The sequence below is a fragment of the Pollicipes pollicipes genome, unplaced genomic scaffold (genome assembly GCF_011947565.3).
Source record: "Pollicipes pollicipes isolate AB1234 unplaced genomic scaffold, Ppol_2.1 Scaffold_3447;HRSCAF=4054_pilon_pilon_pilon, whole genome shotgun sequence".
In the NCBI taxonomy this organism is placed as follows: domain Eukaryota; kingdom Metazoa; phylum Arthropoda; class Thecostraca; order Pollicipedomorpha; family Pollicipedidae; genus Pollicipes; species Pollicipes pollicipes.
In genome coordinates, this window is record NW_023596297.1 from 9,747,659 (window position 1) to 9,772,153 (window position 24,495).

Genomic DNA, 24,495 nt, shown 5'->3' on the forward strand with positions numbered 1-24,495 from the left:
GGGATATCATGAGGTATGAGTGAGCTAGGAATGTGAGCTAAGGATATCGTAGGGATGCATATCATGTGTCCACATCTCGTCAGGACCGAAATAAGTGTAGGCCTACGGCATTTTGTTCTTTAGCTGGCGTCAGCCGTAGATGATTAAAAAGGTGGGCGGTTTTGCTGAAAGAGGTGCTTGTACGATTGCACGATGACACTGGTTTAATGCATATAAGTATGCATACATTTGCTATGAAACTTTGTCTTCATTTTTTACCTTTCCGGAGAAAATGTGAAAGATGAGGACTTCACCATCAAGTCGTCTCAATGAATATTGTATTCAAGGCTTGCGACAACTTCCGAATATAAGCAATCCTTTTTGGGAAAAAAATTGGAATCTAGAGGGCGCCTTCCGCCAGAGGCAGAAGGAAAATATCGCGCTGCCCTGTCACGGTCTCCCAGGATCGGCTGACCGGCCGGTGGCACCCCAGCTCGACCGGAGGAGCCGGCTTCCTGAGGTGCCGGCCGCACCGGGCCGGACCGGGGACCAGCCGCCGGCGCCGCTCCTCACCTTGGGCCTGACCTTGACAAGGGGGGGACCGGCCGGGCGGGGGGGGGAGGGGGCGGTCCTCGGTCCCCCGCGCGCCACCCCCGGGACCACCCCAGCCGCGCCCGGTCAGCCGCCAGCTCGCCGCGTCCAGCGGGCGGCGCGAATTTCGAGACAGGGGTGCCGAACAGGGGGTGAATACAGGGGTGCCGAACAGGGGGTGAATACAGGAGTGCCGAATAGGTAGGCAGCTCTACTTCAGGTCCGAGTAGCTATACGATGATCCAGATAAGTCATGTGCAGTGAGAAAACGCTTCAAAGAAGCCTGACGAATGTAAGCGGATGCCCGATAAGGCACACAAGTATGCATTTTAGCCTGCTGGTCGCCGGAGCATTTTACCAATTAACAACGTCATGATGTGTCGCCTTTTCAACAGCTGCTAGCTAGACGAGAACTCGACCAAGAGGTTATCTTCTTCTTCGAAATATGGCAATGCTCGTGGGAATGTCATAACTTTTCATCATCAATAGCCTAAATAAGCGGAACGACGCTTCCATTTCGTTAGCCCCCTGCCTGAGCTTAGCGGCGTCTCCAGCGGCCACGGACGGTCAGCAGCGCTTACGGTACGTCCGTGATGGCCGGGGTGGCACGGTCGTCCGGCGTCTCCCCGGATCACCTGCGGCCGGCCGGTGCTCTGCCGCCGCCGGCGTCGCGCGAGCCGCGGCGCCCGGCAGGCCGAGCTCCGTTTGGCGCCGTTCCGCTCTACAAGCAAGCGCGCGTAACACAAACGAGCGCGCTGATTCGCCGAGACCGGCGTGCGTCAAGTTCAAGGTCGTGCCGGCCGGCCGCGGAATTTTCGGCCCTCGGCCACGTGGTAAGCGTGCCCGGAGGTGGCGGTTTTACAACGCTGCGCTCGCCTCGAGTCGGGGAGAGTCCGTACCGGGCGTCGGGACTGAAGGAGACGACGACGCCGGGCCGAGGCGTCAGCGAGGCTGGGCTGAGTGGTTACCGAGGCCGGGCCAGGGCGTCAGCGAGACTGGGTTGAGTGGTTACGGAGGCCGGACCGAGGTGTCACCGAGGCCGGACCGAGGCGTCACCGAGGCCTGACCGAGGCGTCAGCGAGGCCGGACCGAGGCGTCAGCGAGGCTGGACCGAGGCGTCAGCGAGGCTGGACCGAGGCGTCAGCGAGGCTGGACCGAGGCGTCAGCGAGGCCGGACCGAGGCGCCACCGAGGCTGGACCGAGGCGTCAGCGAGGCTGGACCGAGGCGTCAGCGAGGCTGGACCGAGGCGTCAGCGAGGCTGGACCGAGGCGCCACCGAGGCCGGACCGAGGCGCCACCGAGGCTGGACCGAGGCGCCACCGAGGCCGGACCGAGGCGCCACCGAGGCTGGACCGAGGCGTCAGCGAGGCTGGACCGAGGCGTCAGCGAGGCTGGACCGAGGCGCCACCGAGGCTGGACCGAGGCGCCACCGAGGCCGGACCGAGGCGCCACCGAGGCTGGACCGAGGCGCCACCGAGGCTGGACCGAGGCGTCAGCGAGGCTGGACCGAGGCGCCACCGAGGTTGGACCTAGGCGCCACCGAGGCTGGACCGAGGCGTCAGCGAGGCTGGACCGAGGCGCCACCGAGGTTGGACCTAGGCGCCACCGAGGCTGGGCCGAGGCGTCAGCGAGGCTGGGCTGAGTGGCCACCGACGCTGGGCCGAGGCGTCAGCGAGGCTGGGCCTAGGCGTCACCGAGGCCTGGCCGAGGCGTCACCGAGGCTGGACCGCAGAAGACCGCGGCGTCAGCACCACCCGAACCCAACGAAAAACAGATCTGGTGCAGGAGATTTGAAATGCTAGCTGTTTGTGGACCACAGGTGTTGCCACGGACAGAGGGGCTGGGGAGGGGGACAGCAGGGCAAGCTGCTACCAGCCTGAACAGGGCGTTCACCCAATACAGGGAAAATTATACTGGGCTCGCGTTTTTGCGGCTACAAACGCTTCACCCCGTTTTCCAAGCAATACTTTGTCCAGCGTCCCTGGTGACCGCTTCGATTCGGAACGCTGGAAAATGTTCGCGCCGATTGAGGAGACGGTGACGCGCGTCGAACCGCCAAACCTCTCCCGCCACTCACGGCGGATTCCAAAGCTCTGCCAGAAGCCCTGGCCGCCCGGCGTACCCCGGACTTACCCCTGGTGCCGCCGTCTGCGACAGCCGAGGCCGGCACGTCCGGTCGGGCCTGGGCGTCGGTCACGCTGTGCCGGTCCTGACCGCTAGTGCGGTCCGGTCCAGGCCTGGACGTCGGTCGCGCTGTGCCGGTCCTGACCGCTCTTGCGGTCCGGTCCGGGCCTGGGCGTCGGCCATGCTGTGTCGGTCCTGACCGCTCTTGCGGTCCGGTCCGGGCCTGGGCGTCGGTCATGCTGTGCCGGCCCTGACCGCTCGTGCGGTCGTATCCAGGCCTGGGCGTCGGTCATGCTGTGCCGGTCCTGACCGCTCGTGCGGTCGTATCCAGGCCTGGGCGTCCGCCATGCTGTGCCGGTCCTGACCGCTCGTGCGGTCGTATCCAGGCCTGGGCGTCGGTCATGCTGTGCCGGTCCTGACCGCTCGTGTGGTCCGGTCCAGGCCTGGGCGTCGGTCATGCTGTGCCGGTCCTGACCGCTCGTGTGGTCCGGTCCAGGCCTGGGCGTCGGCCATGCTGTGCCGGTCCTGACCGCTCGTGTGGTCCGGTCCAGGCCTGGGCGTCGGTTATGCTGTGCCGGTCCTGACCGCTCGTGCGGTCGTATCCAGGCCTGGGCGTCATCCGTCACCGGGTGACGCGGAGCCAGCGCGGCTAATGGTGGCGCCGCGCCGCCGCCTCCATTACGGCCGCTGGCGGGCACAGCGCAGGGGGTCACCCACCGGCAGCCTCGCAGCCCATCCGACAATGGCAGGGCGACGGGGTGATGCGTGCTGCCCCTGTTGTAAGCGACGCCGTAGGGTCACTCGCTGTATTAGGGGCACCACGAGGTTAAGCGTGCTCTGCTCTACCAAATGCGTTCCAGTTAGTTGCCGAACCAGGACCGCCGCTGACACAGGCATTACGCTGCCCTTTGTGCCAACGTGATCTGTTGCGCGCGCTGGTGGCTGCGGGTCCCACCACCCAGCTGCCTGGCATCACTCAGCGACCCGGCCGCTCCCATTGTCATTTATATCTCCCCAACAAAGGTGCATTAACATTTCCATTTCCCCTACGTCTGTTTCCTCTCTTTTGCTGGCTGTCGCTGCAGCGCCGCTCTCCCGCCGTATCTGCATTATGCCCTAATTGCCTTCCGCGCTGTGGGCCCTGCAGAAATTCTCTGTACCCAAGTGTGTGTGTGTGTGTGTGTGTGAGTTCACTGGGCTAATACGCGCGTCCAGAGCTGCGACAAGGCGGGCAATAGGACATTATTTGCCTAGTTTTGGCGTTCGCCCACAACTGGCAAGTCGACGACCATCTGGCGAAAGCGCGTGTTAGACGCTGACAAGAGCCTTCCTCTGCTGAAGGGCTGCGGATGTTGGGCAAACCCGACCGCCGCGTGGGAGCGCTCTATCTCGGCGGTGCCCTCTGGCGGCCATCGGCCGGTCGCGGCAGCCAAATATCCGGCTCCCGACTCGTCGGAATCCGGAAAGCCACCTCGCTGGATCCGCCTGAATAAATAATGCGGCACAATGGTCGCATATTCAACACCGATCGCGTCAAATGCAGCCATTCTCTTTCTCCCGAGGCGCCGGCGGGGAATTACCGCCGGGCCTATTCACTGCCCCCCCCCCCCCCCCCCCGGGCTCTGATCGATTTTCGGAGCGAGTCCATAATGAGTGCCAGGCCCGACCGGCGGCCGGGGCGGGACGGGACGGAGCCTGAGCCGGGTGGGACCGCGGCTCCTACCGGGCGCTGATCTGTTGCTGGGACAGGACCGCGAGGCGCGGCTCCCACCGGACGCTGGTCTGCTGCTGGGGCCGGAGCGCGAGGCGCGGCTCCCACCGGACGCTGGTCTGCTGCTGGGGCGGGACCGCGAGGCGCGGCAGCCCCCCCTCAAATATTCGTGCTCGTTGGACCGATGAAATAATATTTTAACATAATGAGCGTTGCCCGAGGGGAAGAGGTTGAAGAGGGAGGTTGTTTTTAAGTTGTGTTTACAGGGCTGCGTTAAGATTTGTTGATTAAGAACCCTCCAAACTATTAAGTTATTCTGAATCCTTCGGGGAACACATTGCGGTTCTTGTCTTAGGTAGATGGGAAGTTGAAGCTGGAGCTCTAAACGGAAAGGCATACCAGGCACCTCTCTCATTCAATGGGTCGACGCTTGTCAAGAACGCAGCAAATGATGCAGACAGACATACCAAAGGCATACCACTAAGTGATAGCACGTCGTAAATAGAGGTGAACATTCGGTTTAGGAATATTAAAATGTTTGCAGGAATGTTAGGATTTAGCAAGGACTTGGAAACAAATATCAGAGTTTGGATATTCCGCATGTTGTTAAAACATTTGCGAGGAACCCTATACATGTGAGTAAGATGGTACTGCTAACCCTATTCTTCGCAGAATAACCAGGAAAATAGATGTATTATTACATATCAGCTACATGCCTTTATCGTAACGAATGTAAACATTATATTTAAAACTGAAAATCGCCTGCTTATCCCACTTGATTTTTCAGTTTTTTTTTACAGCAATCATCAGTCCTTACAAGTCATGGACATACAGGGGATTGCACAAGGAGCAATGGCCAGCCACACATCAACACAATGCACATCCAAGTATTGGTGCACACATATTTTGCAAGCATTTTAATCCTTAGCTGGATAAAAACGGTATCGTATCAATGGCTGGCAATCGCTTCTTGTACAATCCCTTGAATGTTGATAAATTGTGCAAACTGTAGCTCGCTGTTTTTAGAGAAAAAAAACTGAAAGAATAGTGAGATCAGCATGTACCTTTGAATTTTGAAACATGTAACCGAAATATTAATATATCTATCTCTTCTCTCTCCAGATTATTCTAAGAGGAGGAAGGCTAGCAGTGATGTCTTACCTATATCATTTGATAGTCTTGAAGGGAGTGTCCCACCTTTTGGACATATTTCAAAAACACACTCTCTTGAAACCTCAAAGCCAGTTAGTCTGATAATAGCACTGGGTAGTGCCACCGTAGCACCATCAAGACATAATAAAGATGTGGATCTTATTTATTGTTGAGCCCAAGTTTCGCTGTCAACGCTTTGTTACGGTACTACACTTCTTCCCTGCATTTGTCGCGACCGCCGTCATCGTGGCAACCGCCGCGGTGCGAATGAAACATCGCTTCTACTGGCTCGGCGGGTGGCAAGGACCTGTTACGGAGGAGCGCATCGCTCGAAGTTTGGACCAGTGCGTCCCTATAGACCATGTGATGCTCTCATGAACAACGCCAAGATGCTGGTACCCTGCTAGAGTAATATATCGTTGGCGAACACGGCCATGGGAGCGGACCGAGTGGTCAGCCTTGAAATACTCTGGTGGGACTACGCAGAAATCTAGAAAAGCATTTGGTACCATACTGATCATGCGTATAGACTGAGCAAAGCCAACGTCCAATACGGTAAGTAAGTAACACGGAAACACGAACTCGAGTCAATAGAATCCACACGCGGCGTTTATAATTTGCCGTGCTTGTGTCAGTGTTTGCGTTGAGCGACGCGTGCAGAGATCCCACATCGGGGCGGGAGACGCGTGTGTCAGCGTCCTGATCCTCCAGACACCAAGACATCGAGTCCGAGAATCCCGGACAGCGTGATATCGCAGTTCATCATGGCCGCCCGCCGCTAACCCTATCGAGCGCTTGACGGTTGCACGCGCGAGCCACCGACCAATCAGGGCGTGCGCTGTTGGCGTTGATCGACGCCCATTGGTGGTCAGCTGGTCAGCCGCAGCTCGCTGCGATAGCCGCCAGCCATGAAGTCGCCGTCGCGACTTGCCGCTGATGGCTACGTTGGTCCGTGACGCCCGTGCTTCCTGACATTATCGGTGCACCGCAAATGATTCGGGGACAAACGCGTTTTATTTGGGTCGCCTGGTCAAAACAGCGTGCAGATGCTTATTCTGTGCTAATGTCAAAATAAACTTGGGTTAGGTGATTGCTCGGGGCGCGCGCGTGGTGCCATATTGCCCCCGCTGTGTCACGTGGTCATGTGAGCTGACGTGTGGCGTCGGTGTGCCGTCAGGTCGGGCCCGCCGTCGGTTCCGATGAAGGAGGAGCTGTCGGAGGCGGGCGGCAGCGGCGCGGCGCCGGCCCTCTCGCAGCTGGCCGAGCTGGGCCTGCTGCCGCCGCTGCCGGCCGGCCAGCTGGGCCTGCTGGGCCAGCCGGGCGGCCTGCTGACGCCAGCCAGTCTGCAGGCGGCGCTGATGGCCGGCCTGGCCGCCCAGCAGGCCAGCCAGATGCAGTACCAGCGCGCGCTACTCGGCCCGTCCGCCAGCTCACTCCTCGGCCTGCACCAGCACGAGGCGCTGCTGGCCTGGTCCAAGATGGCGGCCGGCGCCGCCGAGCCGCCGCGGCCGGCCAAGCCGGAGCCGGCCGGGCTGTCGCGGCCGCCAGAGTCGGGCCCGCCGCGGCTCGGCGCCGCCGCCAACGGCTCGCCAGCGCGCTCGGACAGCTCGCCGCCGGCCAGACGGCCGCCCGACAAGAAGGCGTCCGTCCGAGACAAGGTGTTCGTCTGTCAGGTGTGCAACCGCAGCTTCGGCTACAAGCACGTGCTGCAGAACCACGAGCGTACGCACACGGGCGAGAAACCGTTCGAGTGCAAGGAGTGTCACAAGCGCTTCACGCGCGACCACCACCTCAAGACGCACATGCGCCTGCACACGGGCGAGAAACCGTACCACTGTGTGCACTGCGACCGCCAGTTCGTGCAGGTGGCCAACTTGCGCCGCCACCTGCGCGTGCACACTGGCGAGCGGCCCTACTCCTGCGACGTGTGCAAGTCCAAGTTCTCCGACAGCAACCAGCTGAAGGCGCACACGCTCATCCACAACGGCGAGAAGCCGTTCCAGTGCGTCGAGTGCCTGGGCTCGTTCCGGCGTCGCCACCACCTGGTGCATCACAAGTGCCCGGCGCGTGACGCCGCTGCACCGCCGCCGGACGAGGCGCCGGACGAGCCGGCTGACCGTTCGCCGTTCGGCGCCGACTCGTCCGAGACGCGCTCCGAGGCGAGCAGCGGCGAGCGCCACGAGCAGGTGCGCCGGCGCGTGCGCAAGGCGAGCGAGACGCGCCGCGTGGTGCGGCCGCCGCCGCCGCTGGCGCCCTGCCGGCCGCCGCCGGCCGCGCCCGAGCAGACAGAGCCGGAGGACCTGAGCCTCTCCGGCGGCCGGTGGAGTCCGGCGGCGCGCCGGCCGCCGTCCGACTGGCAGCAGGACCTGAGCGTGTCATCCTCCAGGTGGGACCTGGCGTCGACCGAGCCTCGCCAGCCGGCGCGCGAGGAGCCAGCGCCGGCCGGCCCGCGCTGGGGTGCGGCGCTGGCCGAGTACGGGTACCATGAGCGGCGCCAGGAGGTGGAGCTGAGCGCAGCCGTTTCGCGGAGCAGCCCCGTGTCGTTCCTGGCGTCGCCGTACCGCCGGCAGAACGAGGCGAGCGTGCTGGCGCCGCGCTTCCACCTGGCGTCGGCTCTGATGGCGGAGCGACCAGAGCCGGGGCGTAACGGCCTGCGGCTGGCGGCTCCCTGGTTCGGCCTGACGCCGTTCTTCCGCGGCCACCGGCAGTCCGCCCAGGAGGAGGAGGAGGTGGTGGGCGACAAGGAGGAGCAGGAAGAGGAGGAGAAGGATGGCCTCGTCGCGGCCTTGCGTCGCAGCCCGGCGTCGAACGGCCGGCCCGAGCTGGCGGCGCAGGAGGAACCGCGCGCGCAGCCGGCGCTCGCGGAGGACGGGGAGCGGGCCGTCTCAGCGGCGCGCTGGAGCCCGGCTTCGGCCGAGTCCCGCCCCTGGGACGGCGGCGAGGAGGAGGACCCGAGCGTCGCGCCGCCGCGGAGGAGCTCCGCGTCTACTGACGGCCGCGATCAGACGAACGGGGAGCTCCGAGAGGAAGAGGAGGGGGAGGGGGAGGACGCGGACAAGGGGCGGGAGGGGGAGGGGCGTTCGGCGAGCGCCGACACCAGCGCGGCAGCCGGCCCGCCGGCCGACTCACCGCCCGGCTGAGAAGAGGCCGCGCACAAGACAACCAGTCGCTTACTACGGGTATTTTGCGTTGCCAGGGGCGTATTCCTAGATTCCTCATCATATGGCGCGGCTCGGTTGGGCCGGGCCGTTTTTAGCGCGAAAATGAGCTTTGTGGCGTGTAAAAGCCGGCGGCGGCTATGGGAAGGGAGCGGCCGTCTGAGGTGGTTCTCGTCGACCTGCCCGATGTGAGGGTCCCCGTCAGACCAGACTTGCCTCCGCGACGGATACCGGGCCCTCTGGTGGAGTAGCGGACTCCCTTGGGCCCTCACCGCACGGCTCCCTTGAGGGTCAGTGAGAGAGAGTGTGTGTGTGTGTGTGTGTGTGTGTGAGTGTGTGAGTGAGTGTGTGGGGAGGGGTAGGGGAGGGTGGACCGGAGCGCAGGTGGCCTGCCACTCACAATTATCCATTACCGGGTGCCAGCGGTCCGCCGGCCGGCGCAGCGCCCATCTGGAGCTCGTCCCTTCCCGCCCGTGCTCTTCCCCGACCCCACGGCGCTCTGCCAGCGCTCCTCAGACTCTGACTGTCAGACTCGCAGACTCCCGCCTCTGCCTCCCATTCGATCTCGCACACCAGACAACCTGCCCGCGTTCCCTGGCGCGACACATTCGCTCGGTTTTTCGGCGGCCGAGCGCGGGAGGCTGACCTTTCGCTGTCGCCGGGTGGCACCCCCTCCCCCCCCCCCCCCCCCCGAGCGGAGGCTGCTCTCCCTCCCCGGAGCGCAGCTGCTCTGCCTGCCCGGCTGCGCGCGCGCTTGCGTCCTGGGGCCGCCCCCGGCGCTATCTGGCGCCGGAACGCACAGGTCACCGCGAGCGACCCACTGCGGCCGGCGGCCGATAGCCGTGCCGGCCGGAGCGAGCGCGTCCGGCGCCGGCGGTCGTCCCAGCCAGCGGCCGGCTGAGGCGGGCTGCAGCGGAGGCGGCTCCTCCCTTCTCACGGGCCGGCAAACGGCATCGAACGCGTTAGGTTTGGGCTGTCAAACGGCATCGATGCCGATGCGATGAAGGTTAAGATGCCTGTAGTCGGTGCACGGCGCAAGGTTGGGACACAGTTGCGTTAATGTTCTACACGTTGCGGACTATCACTGGCGGTAAGTTTTAAGAATTCGAAAATTTTGCACATGCCAAGGCCGAATCTGTCTGTGCACAGCGGACCCCCTCGGCTAAGGCGCCGGGCATAGACGTTTGTCGCTACACCATGTCTCAGTACTGAGGCAGGGCCTAAGCAACGTTCCCCGTAATTCCCCCATTTTCACTGGGCGCGGTCCCTCCGGAATTTTACCCCGCTCCAGGAGGAGCCTTCCACACAGAACAGCGATACCCTTTCTCCGACTCCAGCCTATCCTGAATCCCGGCAAACACCGGCCGACTTGACCCCCACCTCCCACCTCACTCTCTCCCCCTCCCTCGGCCGCCGTCTTTTGCAGGCGCCGGCGCGCGCCTCAACAGACTTCCTCCGCCGGCCAGCGGCACCCCTCTCGGTAGCGGCGCTGACCTGTCTCAAGACAGGCGCCGGCGGCCGGCGCGGCCGTTGACCCCGCGGCCCGCTTGGCGCCGCGCCTCAGGATCGGGAGCGCACGCACATTCTCACGCAGACGCGCGGCGCCAGCCAGCCTTGGGCGGCGGCGCGGCGCGCCGGTCGTCGACCTGCGCTATTTCGGGCCGGCCGGCGGCGCTGTGCGTGCCGCGGTGCGTGTGCCGCCCGGAAGGAGGCCGGTCAGACGCGGCGGGCCGGGCCTCCTCCGCCGGACGGCGTCACCTGGCGCCGTCAGCCCCGCCGTCCGGCCGACGGCCGGCGTCCAATCGGTCGAGCGCGGACGCGTTTTCAAATTTTCGGGGGTCCAACTGGAAATATTCAGAGAGGGGACGTCTGGAATCTTTCGCACCGGTTTCGTCTCCGAAGAGTTCGGTTTATTGGTTTTGTTTGGAATATGCGCAGCAAGCACAGCTGAGCTCTGACGAGCGAGCCTGGAGAGCGCCGCCATCACCGCCGCCCGGTGTCATCTGAGAGCTGCGCTGAGCGCTGACCCAGATGTCATCTGAGAACTGCTCTGAACGCTTTCTCAGACGTCATCTGAGAGTTGCTCTGAGCGCTGACCCAGATGTCGTCTGAGAGCTGCGCTGAGCGCTGACCCAGATGTCATCTGAGAACTGCTCTGAGCGCTATCTCAGACGTCATCTGAGAGCTGCTCTGAGCGCTGACCCAGATGTCCGCCGGTCACCGGTCACGTGGTTGTCCGTGTTGATAGGACGGGCTCGCCGCCTTCCGGCGCGGCTGCAGCTCTGTGCTCGGCGCCGGGACAGGACTCGGTGACCTCAGTAGCCTCCGTGAAAGGAACGCTGGAACGTCCCTGGTCCGTCCCTGAGTGTGACCAGTCGTTAGCAAGTTCTCGAGTCGCTCACAACGGCACCTGCGACCTGGGAGGGGAGAGCACCGAGAGCACGCTCCCGGCACCTACCAGCGGTCGGCCGCGGCAGAACATTCTGACCTGTTTCGTTGCCTTCAGACCATAACGAACCCGGTCCACCTAACGAGCTCCGTGCTCCCAACACTCGTCCCTTCCTTCTACAAACAGCCGTCCGACCCAGAAGCCATCTATCATCCGGAAACGCCTGACGTCGCGGTTCAACCGCGAGCCGCAGTCGAACCCACGGGCGGCCGAAGGTCGCGCGGTCCGGCAGCCACTCAAGGCCGGCGCGTGCGGCGGCCGTGCGCCCCTGGCTCGTCCGGTCGCCGCGCAGGGGTACGCAACCCGACCCGGCCCGGCCGAACCGGAACCGGGCTGTAATGCCGACGCGCGCCGCTGCGGTCTGTGCTGCTAGCAGGGCAGTCTGACTGTGATCGTCCACTCTTCTCGTAGTCGGGGTGGCTGCCGGGAGGTACCCGCTGTCCGCTCGGTTCGTTCCTCAAGGGACGCGGGTCAACCGCCCCCTCCCCTTGCCTCTGTTTTGTCAGGTCCTTCCGGCTGATCTGCCGCCTGGGTCTGTCCCAGAAGTCGGTCGGCCCCGCTTTGTGCGCCCACCAGGCACGCCTCCCGCTGAAAGGGTGTCCATCCTCCCGTCGGGGTGAACGACCTCTCCTCGGTCGCCATCCGACGTCGAGACGGTCGTAAAGCCGCGCCTCAGCCGGGAACGGGTTGGCGCAGGGCACCGTTAGCCTTTGACCACCTCTGATGGCTGAGCCAATGGGAGCAGCCGGCGAAAGGGGGACGGCTCCGGCCGGCCAATGGCATGCGGCGGGGAGAGGGTTGGCGCGGCCGGTGTCCAGCCGCGCGACGTCAGCTGAGCTTCTATCGCCGGCACGCCATCATCTGAGCTGCCATCGCCGCGCGACGTCAGCTGAGCTTCTATCGCCGACGCGCGGAAGCTGGGGCGGCCCGGAGCCGGGCGGCGCTGGCGGCAGCGTGTGACAACTGCGGCTCGCCAGCGATGTCTCGCGGCGCGACGACCCGCCGTGCAGCCCGGCGCCTGTCACCACAGGCCGCTGGGAGAGCGCGCTGCCGTCATCTGCATACAGACGCCGGGAAGGGGAGCGCCGCGGCCGGCGAGGGGCGCTACACACACACATACACACACAGAAAATCAATCCCGGCGCCGACTGGGGTAGTGAGAGGGCATTGGATGCCGCGCGGCTGGCGAGCCCGGCCGACGCACGAGCGCCGGAAGAGGGGAGCCGGCTATCTGCCGCGGCGCCACGGTGTGCGGGCGGGCGGGGGAGGGGCAGGCCCGGAGGCCAGGCCGATGAACTGCGATCAGTCGCGCCACCCTCGCCAAACGCCGGTCGGAACACCCCGAGCGGAAATGTGCGTCAGCGGCCCCGCGAACGCCGCGATTAACTCCTTTCGGCCGATGTCTCTTCTATAATCGGCCGCAAATGATTTACAACTAGCCGTCGAAACCGGGCATTGGCTGTCACCCTGTGATTAGTCGGCCATTAGTCGGCTATGCCGTTAACCCTACGCCGGAAGGGAGCGATTTCTCGGCGGGCCGTCGGCCGGGTGACGTCGACGAGTATGAATGCCGGTCCGATTATGTCTGTGGCAGATCGATACGTTGTCGGCCTCTGCCCCGGGCCATTGTGTTGGGAACCTCGGGCCGCTGGACGCTGGACCCTGCGGGCCACGCCCCCTCCCCACCCCCTCTTGCCCCCCCCCCCTCCCAGGGTCATGCCCCGCTGGGGTGAGCCAGGTGACGCAGCCTGAGTGCGGCCGTCAGACGCCACGCGCCGCCGCCCGGCTGCCAGATGGCCGCCCCAACCCGTTGGCTAATTGGCCCAATTAATTCGGCATTAAATTCGCATCAGACACGTCGGGTGGGCGCCAGGCGCTGCTGCGGCACTAATGAGCACCACGCCGACGCCGACTTCCGGCTGCGCCCGCCGGCTCTCATGGGTTCCGCCCCCCCCCCCTCCCCCTCAACCCGCGCGGCCGAGCGGGACAGCTGCCGGAGCTGCGTCGGTCCCGGAGCTGCGTCGGTCCCGGAGCTGCGTCGGTCCCAGAGCCGCTTTGGTCCCGGAGCTGCGTCGGTCCCGGAGCTGCGTCGGTTCCGGCGCGGGCTCCGGCGCCGGCTCCGGGCGGCGCGCCCATCGCCAGCGTGTTTCTACAGCTGGCGCGCGAGCAAAAAGCTCCCAGGCGACGATTGGTATCGTTAGGGCGGTGTCCGTCACAGAGGGGGTCGCTGCGCTCCCGCACGCGGCCAGCGCCAGCGCACCGGCGCCCCTCCCAGATGCGCCATGTTGCCCCCGCTCGACCAATGGCGTCGGAAGGGTTAGCAACCCCCCCCCCCCTCGTCCCCATCGAGGGAGGCGCCATTGCTACGCAAAGACGCCACCGGAAGCGTGTCCGTCCACCGGAACAGAGAGGGGGGGGGGGGGCGTGTGGAGAGGTAGGGCTGTGTGGAGAGGGAGGGTGTGAGATCGACCAAAGGGGAAGCGGAGGGGCGGGAGCAAACTGGGGAGAGTGCGCACGGGCAGAGGGAGAGAACAGGGTGCGGCAATCAGAAGGGCAGGGGTCGCTGGCTGGCGCTCCGGCTTATGCTGAACGCCGGCCGCGAGCGTGGAGGGTATGATAACAGAATGAGCCCGGGCAGAGGCGGCGCTGCCGGATTATGCGTTGGAACGATGACTCACAACCGCGTGAGGGAGCCGTCGCCTTCATAACGACGTGATACGATGGCAAAAGTAGTGTTTGAATGTTAATGTCTTGCCATATCTGACCGGGGCATGATCTGGGTCCTAGCGTATGCTTAGCATGAAGGACGCAGGCGTTCCTGCCTGATCTCTCATGTTCATGACGAACTGCGACACGTGGCGTGACGTCAGATTGCGGAGAGGAGCCGGACCCATTCCCCCACCCGTATCCTTATCCCTTATCGCACGTATGCACTCAGTCAATAGCCGACCCGTAACCATGGAGACGGGAGCCCATTGAGCCTCAGCCAATCACCGCTTCTCGTGACGTCACTGGTCAGGAGATGGCATCCGGGTCACGCAGCGATCTGCCGGTCCCAGGACGCGCGGCCGTTCTCGGAATGCACACGCACGCCTCCGCTGCAATTGGCCTAGATCACGCCAGAATTGGTTCATACACGAAGCTCTGACGGAAACGGGGAATGATCGAGGTGGGGGAACTGACAGCCTGAGCCTGAGTCGAGTCTGAGTCCGAGTCCGAGTCTGAGGAGCCCAAGCAACCTCCGTCACGCTTGCCGCCAAACGTTGTCGTGCTGCCGGTCGAGGATACTTCACCGCCCAACTGCGCCAAAACGTCCGACCAGGGCGCCAGCCTCCCCCCATCCTAGTCCCCGCTGCAGCGACACTGACGTGGCATCAGCGGGCTCTGCGCTCCTGATGTCACGCCCCTCCCCACAGACCACACCCCTCGTCTCGACCCTGCGACCCGCCGGCGCCCGCCCCGCCCCACCCCCGCGCTCCGGCCGCGCCGCCGAGCCGGCTGGTACCGTCACCGCCGCCCCGGCAGTTGAGTCGGGCCGTCGCGGTGCAGTGTACTGTCTTCTGTGTATAGTGTTGTAGCATTCGCCGGTGCTAGCGCCCGGCCTAGCCGCGTCATCTCGCGTAGCCTGCATGAGTCGCTCTGTTGTTCACGGGTACGTCGGCAGTCGTGGCGAGGTCGCTGTCGCGCTGCGCGGATAATGATCAGGATGATCTCGATGTTACGCGGTCGGCCGCATCGCCTGCCGGGTCGTTGATCCGCTCGCTGGCGGGTCAAGGTCATGACCCCCTGTTGTTCCAGTCAGGGCAGCCGACCGCGCCCCGGCCCACCCCAAACCACCTACCTCAGACAAACCAAACTCAGGGAACGTAGCGGAACAATGGACGCCAGCCGGGTAGAGTCGGGCCCCTCGCGCTCGGCGCGCGTGCGCACAAAATGACGTCACCGGGGCGATGCAACGTCAGCGGGTGACGGTGATGTGGTGACGTGATGTGTCTGTCCGACGCCTCCGCCGGACGGATCTCGCGGCTCGAGAGGCGCGGTACGAACTCCCGGTCGTCGAGCGTCGACACGGCCCGCCCGTGCGGACGGAAACGCGTCGGGAACGACGGCGCGTCGGAAGGTCCGTCGCGGGGATGACGTGCGCCAGCGCGGCCGTGCGGGGCCGTTTTTGGGCTCCGGTAAGCCATACCACCTCTTCTCTGTGTCATAGCCGTAGAAAATACAGATGTAGACAAAGCTGTTGTGTTTCATGACTCGATGCAAGTACGCCATCCAGGTATAAGTCGCCCCCCCCCCCCCCCCACGCCTTCGAGACGACCTGGGCTGTCACTGGCATGTCCACTCGACCCCCGATACTAAGGGGTCAGCACTGAGCACTAAAACTTCATGCAAGCTTGAGAATACGGTAGCTCACAGACACTTCTCGTACATGTAAATCACTGTCATAGTTTAGGCGGCTGTTAAATGTTATTGCGTGTGACATATGCATTTATGGATTTCCCCTCACGGTCTTGCTCGTAGTGGCGAAGATGGAAGCGGTTCTGTGAGATCATATGACAAGCAGTTTATGAAGCTCGTCGTTAGCTCAGCACGGTGTGTACTGTAAGGCATTTTATCGCCATAAACGTTGCCTTACAGGAGATGCTATAACGTCTCTCAGGGCTCTTTGATGGGTGGCAGTATTTTACTATGAAGAAAGGTTGGTTCTAACAGAAAAGCAGAGAAGATGGGCGACAGTTTACGCAAATGCCTCATTCAGCAAGCAACGGATGAAGTAGGTGTCTCCACACAAAACCTTACACAAAAATTTCGGATTTCTGACGCTTACAACAGCAGAGCACTGAAGAAGGAAGGCGTGGACTACAGGAAATGGAAAATCACCCGGACCTGGCAGCAAGGTAGGTGAAAAACCTAGGGAAGCGACTAATCCGCCTGATGCGCTACTAGACGTCAGCCGCGGACCACCGGGATGTGTTCTGGGTTGAAGAGTGCTACTTGACCTTAATAGCAGACAGCGTTCTCAAAAGTCGCCACTTCTACACATCTGAGGACCTCGCATGTCTCACAAAACTTTGTTTCTGCCCTATTTTCAAAAAGACTACGATGTCGTATGCCAACAGCGTGCGCCGCTTGTTGCAAGCGTTTTTCTCCAAAACACGGAATAGGCGAATAAAATGATCCGTTTATGCTTAAAGGGAATGTTCCACATTATATGGGTTTTTAAAATGGTGTAGTTATCTTGAAGATCTTTGGGTGCTGTTCACAATCCTACCCTTCTTAAGACATAAGCCCATCTAGTTTCTGAACTTCTCGGTCACGAACGTGGGAAAGGTATGTCAGGGAGGAGCATTTCAAAGTCACCTTGGCATTCATGACGTCATGTTAGCGTCATTCAAATCCTGCCATTCCATAAGCCATGCTGTGATCAAGGTCAAGAAAAAATAAAATTGCCAAGGCGCTCATATCTGGCATTCGTAAGCGCCATTTCCAGATATAAAAGCGGTCGACTGACTCTCACGCAATGTTGTGGAAGATACGATGACGTAATCAAACCAAGACGCATCGAGGAGCATATTTACAAACCAGAAAATTGTGCTGTCTGGAGTATTGTTTTTCACTTAAAAACTAAGTGAGCTTTTTCATCACACCTGATGCTTGCTTCAATATCTTCAAATGTGAAACAGTCCCTTTAAGGGCGTTGTTCCACATATGTATGGGTTTTTTAAGTGCATGTGCGGGGAATATTGTTCACGTAGCTAAAACAGTGGTAAGTAACAGCTTTATTCCTCGGAGAAAAACCAGGAGAATGGAGATATAAATGTGTTCATATCTCAGTAGCATGCTTTCATCGAAACAACAGCAGAAGTTAATTCAAAATTGCCTACCGATGATTCCACTCGATTTTCCATTTTTTTCTTTGAAACAGTGAGCCACAGTTTTTAAAGTACACCAGCATTTAGGGGATTAAACAAAGAGCCATCGTCAGTCATTGCTACAATATAGTACATATCTCACTAAGATATGCACTATATAATAGGGCTATTATAAGGCTAGATAAATAAGGCCATTAGTTCTGTCTTATCAATATGTATGGAGTCTTGAACTGGAATGGCTATCTTGAAGAGTATTCGGTGCCTCACAAAGCCCTTCTCTTCGTGAGACATAAACCCCTCTAGTTTCTAACTTCCACGCCCTTGAAGATGTGCAGACTATTTCAAGGTCACCCGGGCATCCATGATGCCATCGTAACGTCACTCAAATGCTGTCTTTCCGTTGGCCGTCCGGCGATCAAGGCCAAGAAAAATACAATTGTCAAGCCATATCTGGCGTTCGTGAGTACGCTTTCCAGATATCATGGCCGTCAATTGGCTTCCCAATTAATGCTGTGCAGGGTGCGATGGCGCAATCAAACAACGACGTATTTAAGAGCATATTTTCTAAATCCAGAAGTTGTGTTGTTAAGAACGGTTCTTTCCACAAAAAGTATACTATCACTGAAAAGTGAGCTCATATCATCGTCTTTGATGCTTGAATTCAGTATCATCAAAGGTGGATGACTCCCTCGAAGGTCCCTGAACGTGTTAGGGTTGAAGCAGTGCTGAATGGGGGCGGTGGGGAGGGGGCACACCTCCAAAACGTTCGCTGAGAGCCCAGCTTGGGCGGCCGCAGGAGCGCGTAATTTCTTGCGTGTCGTACAAGTGCCATCACATGTCTTGACTTTGACGTGTGACTGTGTTATGCTACCACCGCACGTTTTTATTTTAGTGTGTGTACCTGAAATTTTGAACCATCAAGATTCAGTCATGCAGTTACAGGGACGTAGGCAGAGACTTGGTAAGTGTGTGGGGGGGGGGGGGGGAGGAAGGCTCAGAGTTTGCAGGATTCCCCATGGTAAGAGAGTCCCCCCACACAATAAATGACCAAGTATAGTTCACTTAATTTTGAGTGGGCACAAATTTTTGTCTTATTTTTTGTCTTCTTTAAGAAGTGCACAAGCCAGAAGTCACCGTAAGATGTAGTTATGTCTGGATTTTAAAGTTGATAAACTGAAACATACGTACGCTGAACGACTGCACATGTAAGAAACGGTCGGGGCTATTTATTTGACAATGGTTTTTGTAAACTTTTTCTGAACCGATAGCCCTCAAGGGCTTTGAAATATTTTCTGGGATCTACAGCAATATTGGGGCTCCGTGAACGTAGATTCTGTGCCGAAATGAGGCAAAAATATGTATCGACATGACCAAGCCACGTCAGTCAGAGTACATCCAAATTTCGTTGATAGTCGAGTGGAGAACAAACTGACATTACAATTGACGTAGCTTTAAATATTCGCGCCTGCAAGTTTCAGAATTTGCAGGCGCGTACAAAACTCCCGACGCTTGGTATTGCAGTCTCCGTAGGCCACGCCGCTTCGGCTCCGTGGCAAACACCAGACGACAGCCAACCGGTGGACGACAATGGAGATGTGGCTGAAAGAACTGCTTTTGAATGCTTTATGACGCCTCTCGATGCGTTAAGAAAGCACCCCATGCGTATTTTTCGCCTGTACTGTTTTTACATCGATAATAGGAATGGATTAACACCGCACCGCAAACTGGTGCTGGAGTCTGGTGGTGGAGCTGGAAAAGTAAAGGTAGAATCTCTATGTTTAGTGTTGCTGTCACCGTTCATGGGACTTTTCCACATTTGCATGGGGTTTTGAGTAGAAATTGTCATTTGAGGATCATTTGGTGCGGGTTTCCAGCCCGGCCTGCTTAAGACCTAAACCCCTCTAGTTTCTAAGCCATACGCTCGCGAAGGTGTGCAGACTATTTCGTGCAAACTTTTCAAGGTCACAGAAGCATCCATGACACTATGATAACGCCATTCGAATCCTGTCAATCTATCGGCAACGCGGTGATCAATGCGAATAAGAATGTACTTGTCCAGTCGTTCATATCTGTCATTCGTGAGCACGACTTCCAGATAACAGGGCCGTTAATTGGCTCTCAATCGATGCTGTAGTGGGACGATATACAAACAAGCAACGTCGCATTGAGAAGAACATTTACTAAAAGGAGAAATTATGTTGTCTACAGCGGTCTTTTTCACTTAAAAGCATATTAATCATTTATAAGTGAGCTTAGCTCGTCATATCTGATGTTTGCTTCACTTTCCTCAAATGTGGAATATCCCTTCAATCTGCACAGAGGACAGCCTCAACTTATAAAGGCAAAATACGTATCCCGGTATGGGCGCAGCCAGAGTCTTGTTAAGGTGGCAGAGGGGGGGGGGCATCCTGGCAGGGGTGGCAATTTTTGTAATTGATTGGGGGGGGGCCGAGCTGAGGGCCCCACGATCTAACCCTCCTTTTTCTCAACGGATTCAGCCCACTTTGTTTTGACGAAAGGCAATCCATATTGCATATTTTTGTACCATTTAAAAGATGGGCGTCTATTTAGGCAGCGTAGCAGTTCTGTATGGACTACTACGCTGCCAAATTCACATCTTTCACATCATTCACATCAATCATCACATCAGGGGGAGCACTGGAGTTTTGTATCCCTTCCGCCTTAGGGCGCCAAAGACGCCCCAAAGCGGGAGGAATAAGGCTTTTATGGCGGCTGTGGCGGGCGGCACGTACTTTTTGTTGTGGGGACGACGTCAGGGCTAGTCATGAAGGACTTCGGTCATCCCCGTACCCCAGAGCTTTTCAGTTCAACCTCTCAGACCCTGGCTCGTCTTATGGCCGTAGCCGTGCAAAATATATTGCATTGTTTATCCGTTAAGCTGTTACTTGCTATCTAGCGGTTAAAACAGGCACGACTTTCAAATTACGAAAGAAGGGGGTGTTATGGTGTTGGTATTTGTACTGATCTATACGCCAAATATACATGCTTCTTTTCTAAAGGGTGGTTAATACAAGGACCGGCTACGTCAATGGATCCAGTTACGGGGTATGGGGGCGAAGCCATTTGGCCTTATTATGTAATCTATTCAATGCCACTTTTTGTCCTCGTATTTAGGCCGCAGCGCCTCCCTTGTAAAATGTCGTTTCATTTAAGTTCCGATTTTTGCGTGAATCGTTAATGGTGAGCGAAAATTTTCGGTCTGAACTTGGCGTCGGGCGATGTGTTTCAATTTCACTGTCATGGGCGTGAACAGTTGTAATCAACAAGATAATCACAATCAACAATGTCCAATAACACTCACTTGTATCCAACACATCATAATGAACCATTCACATTGGCCAATAGTTGTACGAGATTGACGTTAAAAGCAAACTGCCACAGTTGGATGCATAATAATGCGCTGTAAACACAAAAGCAAGGACGACTTTGTCGTAACGGTGGTGTAGAAAATGCGTATGCTGTTAATGTGACCGCCACATGCGTGCTTCTTGTTAAATTGTTGTTGCGCTGCCTGAGGTGCGCGTAAATTTGCGTTGAAGGAATGTATGCCATGCTATGTAGGCCATTTTCATTCCATGTGGGCTAGTTCTTCATCAGCATAGCAAAGTTATAACTGATCAACCTTCAAAATAAGTTAGATTAAATGCATAAGACTGCGCATTACTAAATGACATCCTCATCTACTGTACACAGCGGTGCACCTAAAATCTGAAACCCTTGCAACTCGGAAGTCTGACCCCGAATCTCGGAAGCCTTAATTCCGAATCGTTGAATCCCCTCAAAAAGTGGGCGAACCCAACTACATTCCGATTAAAAAAAAGCATCGGCCACATGATTCCGGGTGAAGCTTAAACTTTTCTCCTCATAATGTCCCGTAAAATGTGAGAGTGTCAAACACAATACCACTGTTCCAATTCATGGTGTCATGTATTTATTCGAGTTTATCTAAGCGCAACTGCGTTTTATGTCGCGAGTGATATTTTTGACAAACGTAGTTAGCGAAGAAGTAAGTTACAGACATCACCTCTCTGCGAGCGCGTTGGCTGCCTGCGTTGGCTGGCGAGCCCGTTGGCTGCGCCCGTTGTCGCGCAGAGGCACCAGTCGTCTTGGCGGGAATTCAACTTTGGTAGAGCGCTTAAGTTATACTGACCACACTCGTCATGTTGCGAAACGCGTTGTGGTAGGTTCCCCTTCCAGAGTAAGTGCTCATATAAAGCTCACCAACGAGGGCCATTTAGTCACTGGTTTGATAGTGTTAGTCTGGTTATAGGGCAACCAACAGTCGTTTAGTCGCATGGCACGGCGTAGGTCCTTTCGTGTTATTTGGATGAGGGACCGATGCAGGATGGATCTGCTGAAGATATATGAAAAATGGGAGGGTGGTTTGAGGGCGATAGCATCAAACCATGTTCAACACGCATACCAGATTAAAAATCTGTCTCGGCAAAATCTCTGCTTTTTGTAGGGTTTTTCGTTTTGTGTCTGAACTAGGCCCATAATATGCACTATCGATGCCGCGCTAAAATAAAAGTAAATGTTACGTAACTTTGTTGCCTTTTGACATCTTAAAACTAAGAATCAGTGGTGTCAATTTAGTGTTAAGTTCGGGCAAAGAAGCGTCTGGGCTCATATTTGACGCATAGAAAGACGCCAATTTAAAAAAAAAAAATGTTTTTCTCCATGTCTAAATTCACCACTCAATTGAGGACCTTATATTGAGGTTGCGGCTTCAAGTTACTCAGCTGCGCCTTCCATGGCGATTCCACTACGAGGAGTATCAAAAAGACCGTCTTCAGGTAATGGTCAACTCTTTCCTTGGTTTTTGTAATATTTCAGCCCAAAATATTGTGGGGGCAAACCAACATGGAGGGGCCCAAGTCAACGTTGGGCGGAAAGCCAGGGCCTCCACAAACGAATGCAAATCGACACCCCTGCCCCCCCCCCCACGCCAAAAATTCTTAGAACAAAAGCCCGGGCACTTGGCGTTGCAGGCCGCATTGAAGACAGCGTTTATGGCGTTGCAGGCTACAGTCAAGATCGCGTTATGACGTTGCAAGCTGCAGTGAAGACAGCATTATGGCGTTGCAGACTGCAGTGAAGGCAGCATTATGGCGTTGCAGGCTGCCGTCAAGACAGCATTATGGCGTCGTAGGCTACAGTCAAGATCGCGTTACCATATATTGGCATGTCTTCTTTGACTGGTTATTTATGGCCCTTTCGACCAACCGTGACATTTTCAGGGACGTAGAATGAACGGAAGTGGGATAAAAGTGAAGCAGAACTACAACGAGGGGTTCATTTACCGAGACTAAGCCAGCATAGGTACTCCTCTTTTGTGCTCGGTGCTCAGACGCCCCCCTCCCCTACCCAACACGGAGCACTAGGGGCCCTCTCATGGCCGGCGCATGGTAGCGTGCCCCGGACAACCGGTGCCTCAGGGAGGACGCAGGATGAAGCGAGAGAGAGGATAACAAGGCGAATGCCAGCCTACAACGCCTTATGTTGTTCATGTCCTTTGGATAAGAGACCTTTCGGCCAGTCATGGCCATTTCAGGGCTATGGAATGACGAAGCGTGGATAACGTTGGGGCAGCACTGGACTCGCCTGCGGTTCTATCTGCCGACAGGGACCCCCTATGCGGGTTATATGCTGGACGCTCGGACCAGGTGAAGTGCCCAGCCAGGGGGCACTTTGTATGGATGAAGTGGGGTGGTCATAGGGTGGATGGGGGTAGGGTTAACGGGGTGGATGACGTGCCTGCCTGCATCTGTGTGCAGTTCGTGTACGGTCATGACGGCTATGCTCATGCCGGTCCGGAAAGGCACGCCAAGTACGTCACGTGAGGTACACGACCGAGTGCTGATCAAACAGCAGAAAAGATAAAAATGCTCGAGCACAGCTTGGATGGCCTCTTTTTTAGATACGTCATGGTAATAACAGTTATGTGAATACCGTCTCACCTAACCACCTTACGGTGGGGTGCCGGTGTTGTAGTGGTTAACCACTGCGCGTCTGGGAAACCAGAGGTACGGGGTTCGATTCCCCGCGGTGCCCGCCCTTCCTGCCAGGGTGAGAGGCAGGCGACGCCATATAGCCCCAGCAGCTGTGTGGGTCGTAAAGCCCCAATGACATGACATGACATGACAACCACCTTACGGTGTACGACAGGAGCAAGTCCTGCGCCCTCCTGGGCTATCTAGCGACAGATCACACAGTTAATCTTTTCTTATCGACCGGGAGGTGCAGCACCAAAAACGCCGCGATCAGGGGCGCATTTGGAGCCTTGGTAAGGGAGGGGGGTGGGGAGGAGCGCAGGGTGTTCCTGGGAAAACTGGAATAAAAAAGAACGGACAAAATGTAGCGAAAATCTAATCAAAATAGTGGAAAGGGAAAGCAGTAGACAGGGATAAAAGTTCAATAGATAACTGGCCAAGGTCAAAAACCTGACGGAAAAGGTAAAATGGGATACAAATAGTCCAAAGAGCAAAGGGGTTGAACTGAAATCGAAAACAGCTTAAGGAAGACGTCAGATTGGAATGCAATTTAAAGTAAATCACGACACGGATATACAATGAATACACGATACACGACACACAATAAATCCGACACGGATCGACGGCGACGGGTAAAAGGAAGTCAGTAGGCAGTCAAGGGATTGACGGCAGGGTGCTCTTGATGATTTGACGCCTTGTTTGAAAGTGGCTGCGGTCGACTGTACTCGAATGCGCCCGTGAATTCAATGGGTTTCACCATGTCGCATCACTATGCCCTTGATTTCGGGCCCGCCCGCGATCACCCGACAAACGCTCCCGGCAGGAAGCTGGCCTTCGGGCCTTTACGATCGAACTGTGCGGAACTCGCCCTAAGGCCATGCGGAACTCGCCCTAAGGCTATCAGGCGGTCGATATGCTATGGGTACCCCGCTAGCCTCTATCTTTCCCTGTATGAAAATCTCCCTCTAGCCATTGTCTGAGGCCGTCGCGAGTAATACCCGCGCCGGCGGCAGGAGAGGGTGCACGGCCGCGGAGCCTGTCGGGAATTCGCCTCTTCGTTGGTTCTGGTTCTGGGAAGACAAGTGCCCACTCCCAATCATGGTTCCTGGTTCCGTCTTACGCTTCTGAAAGCGATGTTTCAAATCCTTGGTTCCGGCTGGTTATTTAATAAATTTAAAACGCCTGAATGCCGCGTTCTGATGGTAACGTTGCAAACACAGCACTCTATTTCCTGATCCTCACAAGCTCTCCCACAATTCAAATGTTATTTTGGCAACAAAAACGTGTCCCTAGGGTTTCTCGCCCCTGAGAAGCAACGGTTTTGGGAATAAAGCACGTCGATCCACGGCCAGTGCGGGCAGCAAGCAGCAGTCGACGATTCCACGGACCGCGCGCGGCGGACCGACACAGCTACATTAACGGAGCTCCATCATAAATACCTGCG

General features: G+C 57.8%; 1 protein-coding gene across 1 annotated transcript; it reads left to right on the forward strand.

Annotated features, from left to right (window-relative positions):
- The first annotated feature begins 6,756 nt into the window (after positions 1-6,756).
- Positions 6,757-10,249, forward strand: LOC119091593 (protein krueppel-like). Its single transcript, XM_037214402.1, has 4 exons — positions 6,757-6,770; positions 7,149-7,716; positions 8,128-8,334; positions 10,142-10,249. The coding sequence occupies exons 1-4, from the start codon at positions 6,757-6,759 to the stop codon at positions 10,247-10,249; spliced, it is 897 nt and encodes a 298-aa protein (XP_037070297.1).
- Positions 10,250-24,495: the final 14,246 nt, after the last annotated feature.

Bases quoted from the DNA above. Each gene is read 5' to 3' on its own strand.
- LOC119091593 (XM_037214402.1), top strand. The intron at 7,717-8,127 runs GCGAGCAGCGGC...TACCGCCGGCAG, and splicing joins CGTCCGAGACGCGCTCCGAG to AACGAGGCGAGCGTGCTGGC. The intron at 8,335-10,141 runs GTCGCGGCCTTG...CGTCTTTTGCAG, and splicing joins AGGAGGAGAAGGATGGCCTC to GCGCCGGCGCGCGCCTCAAC.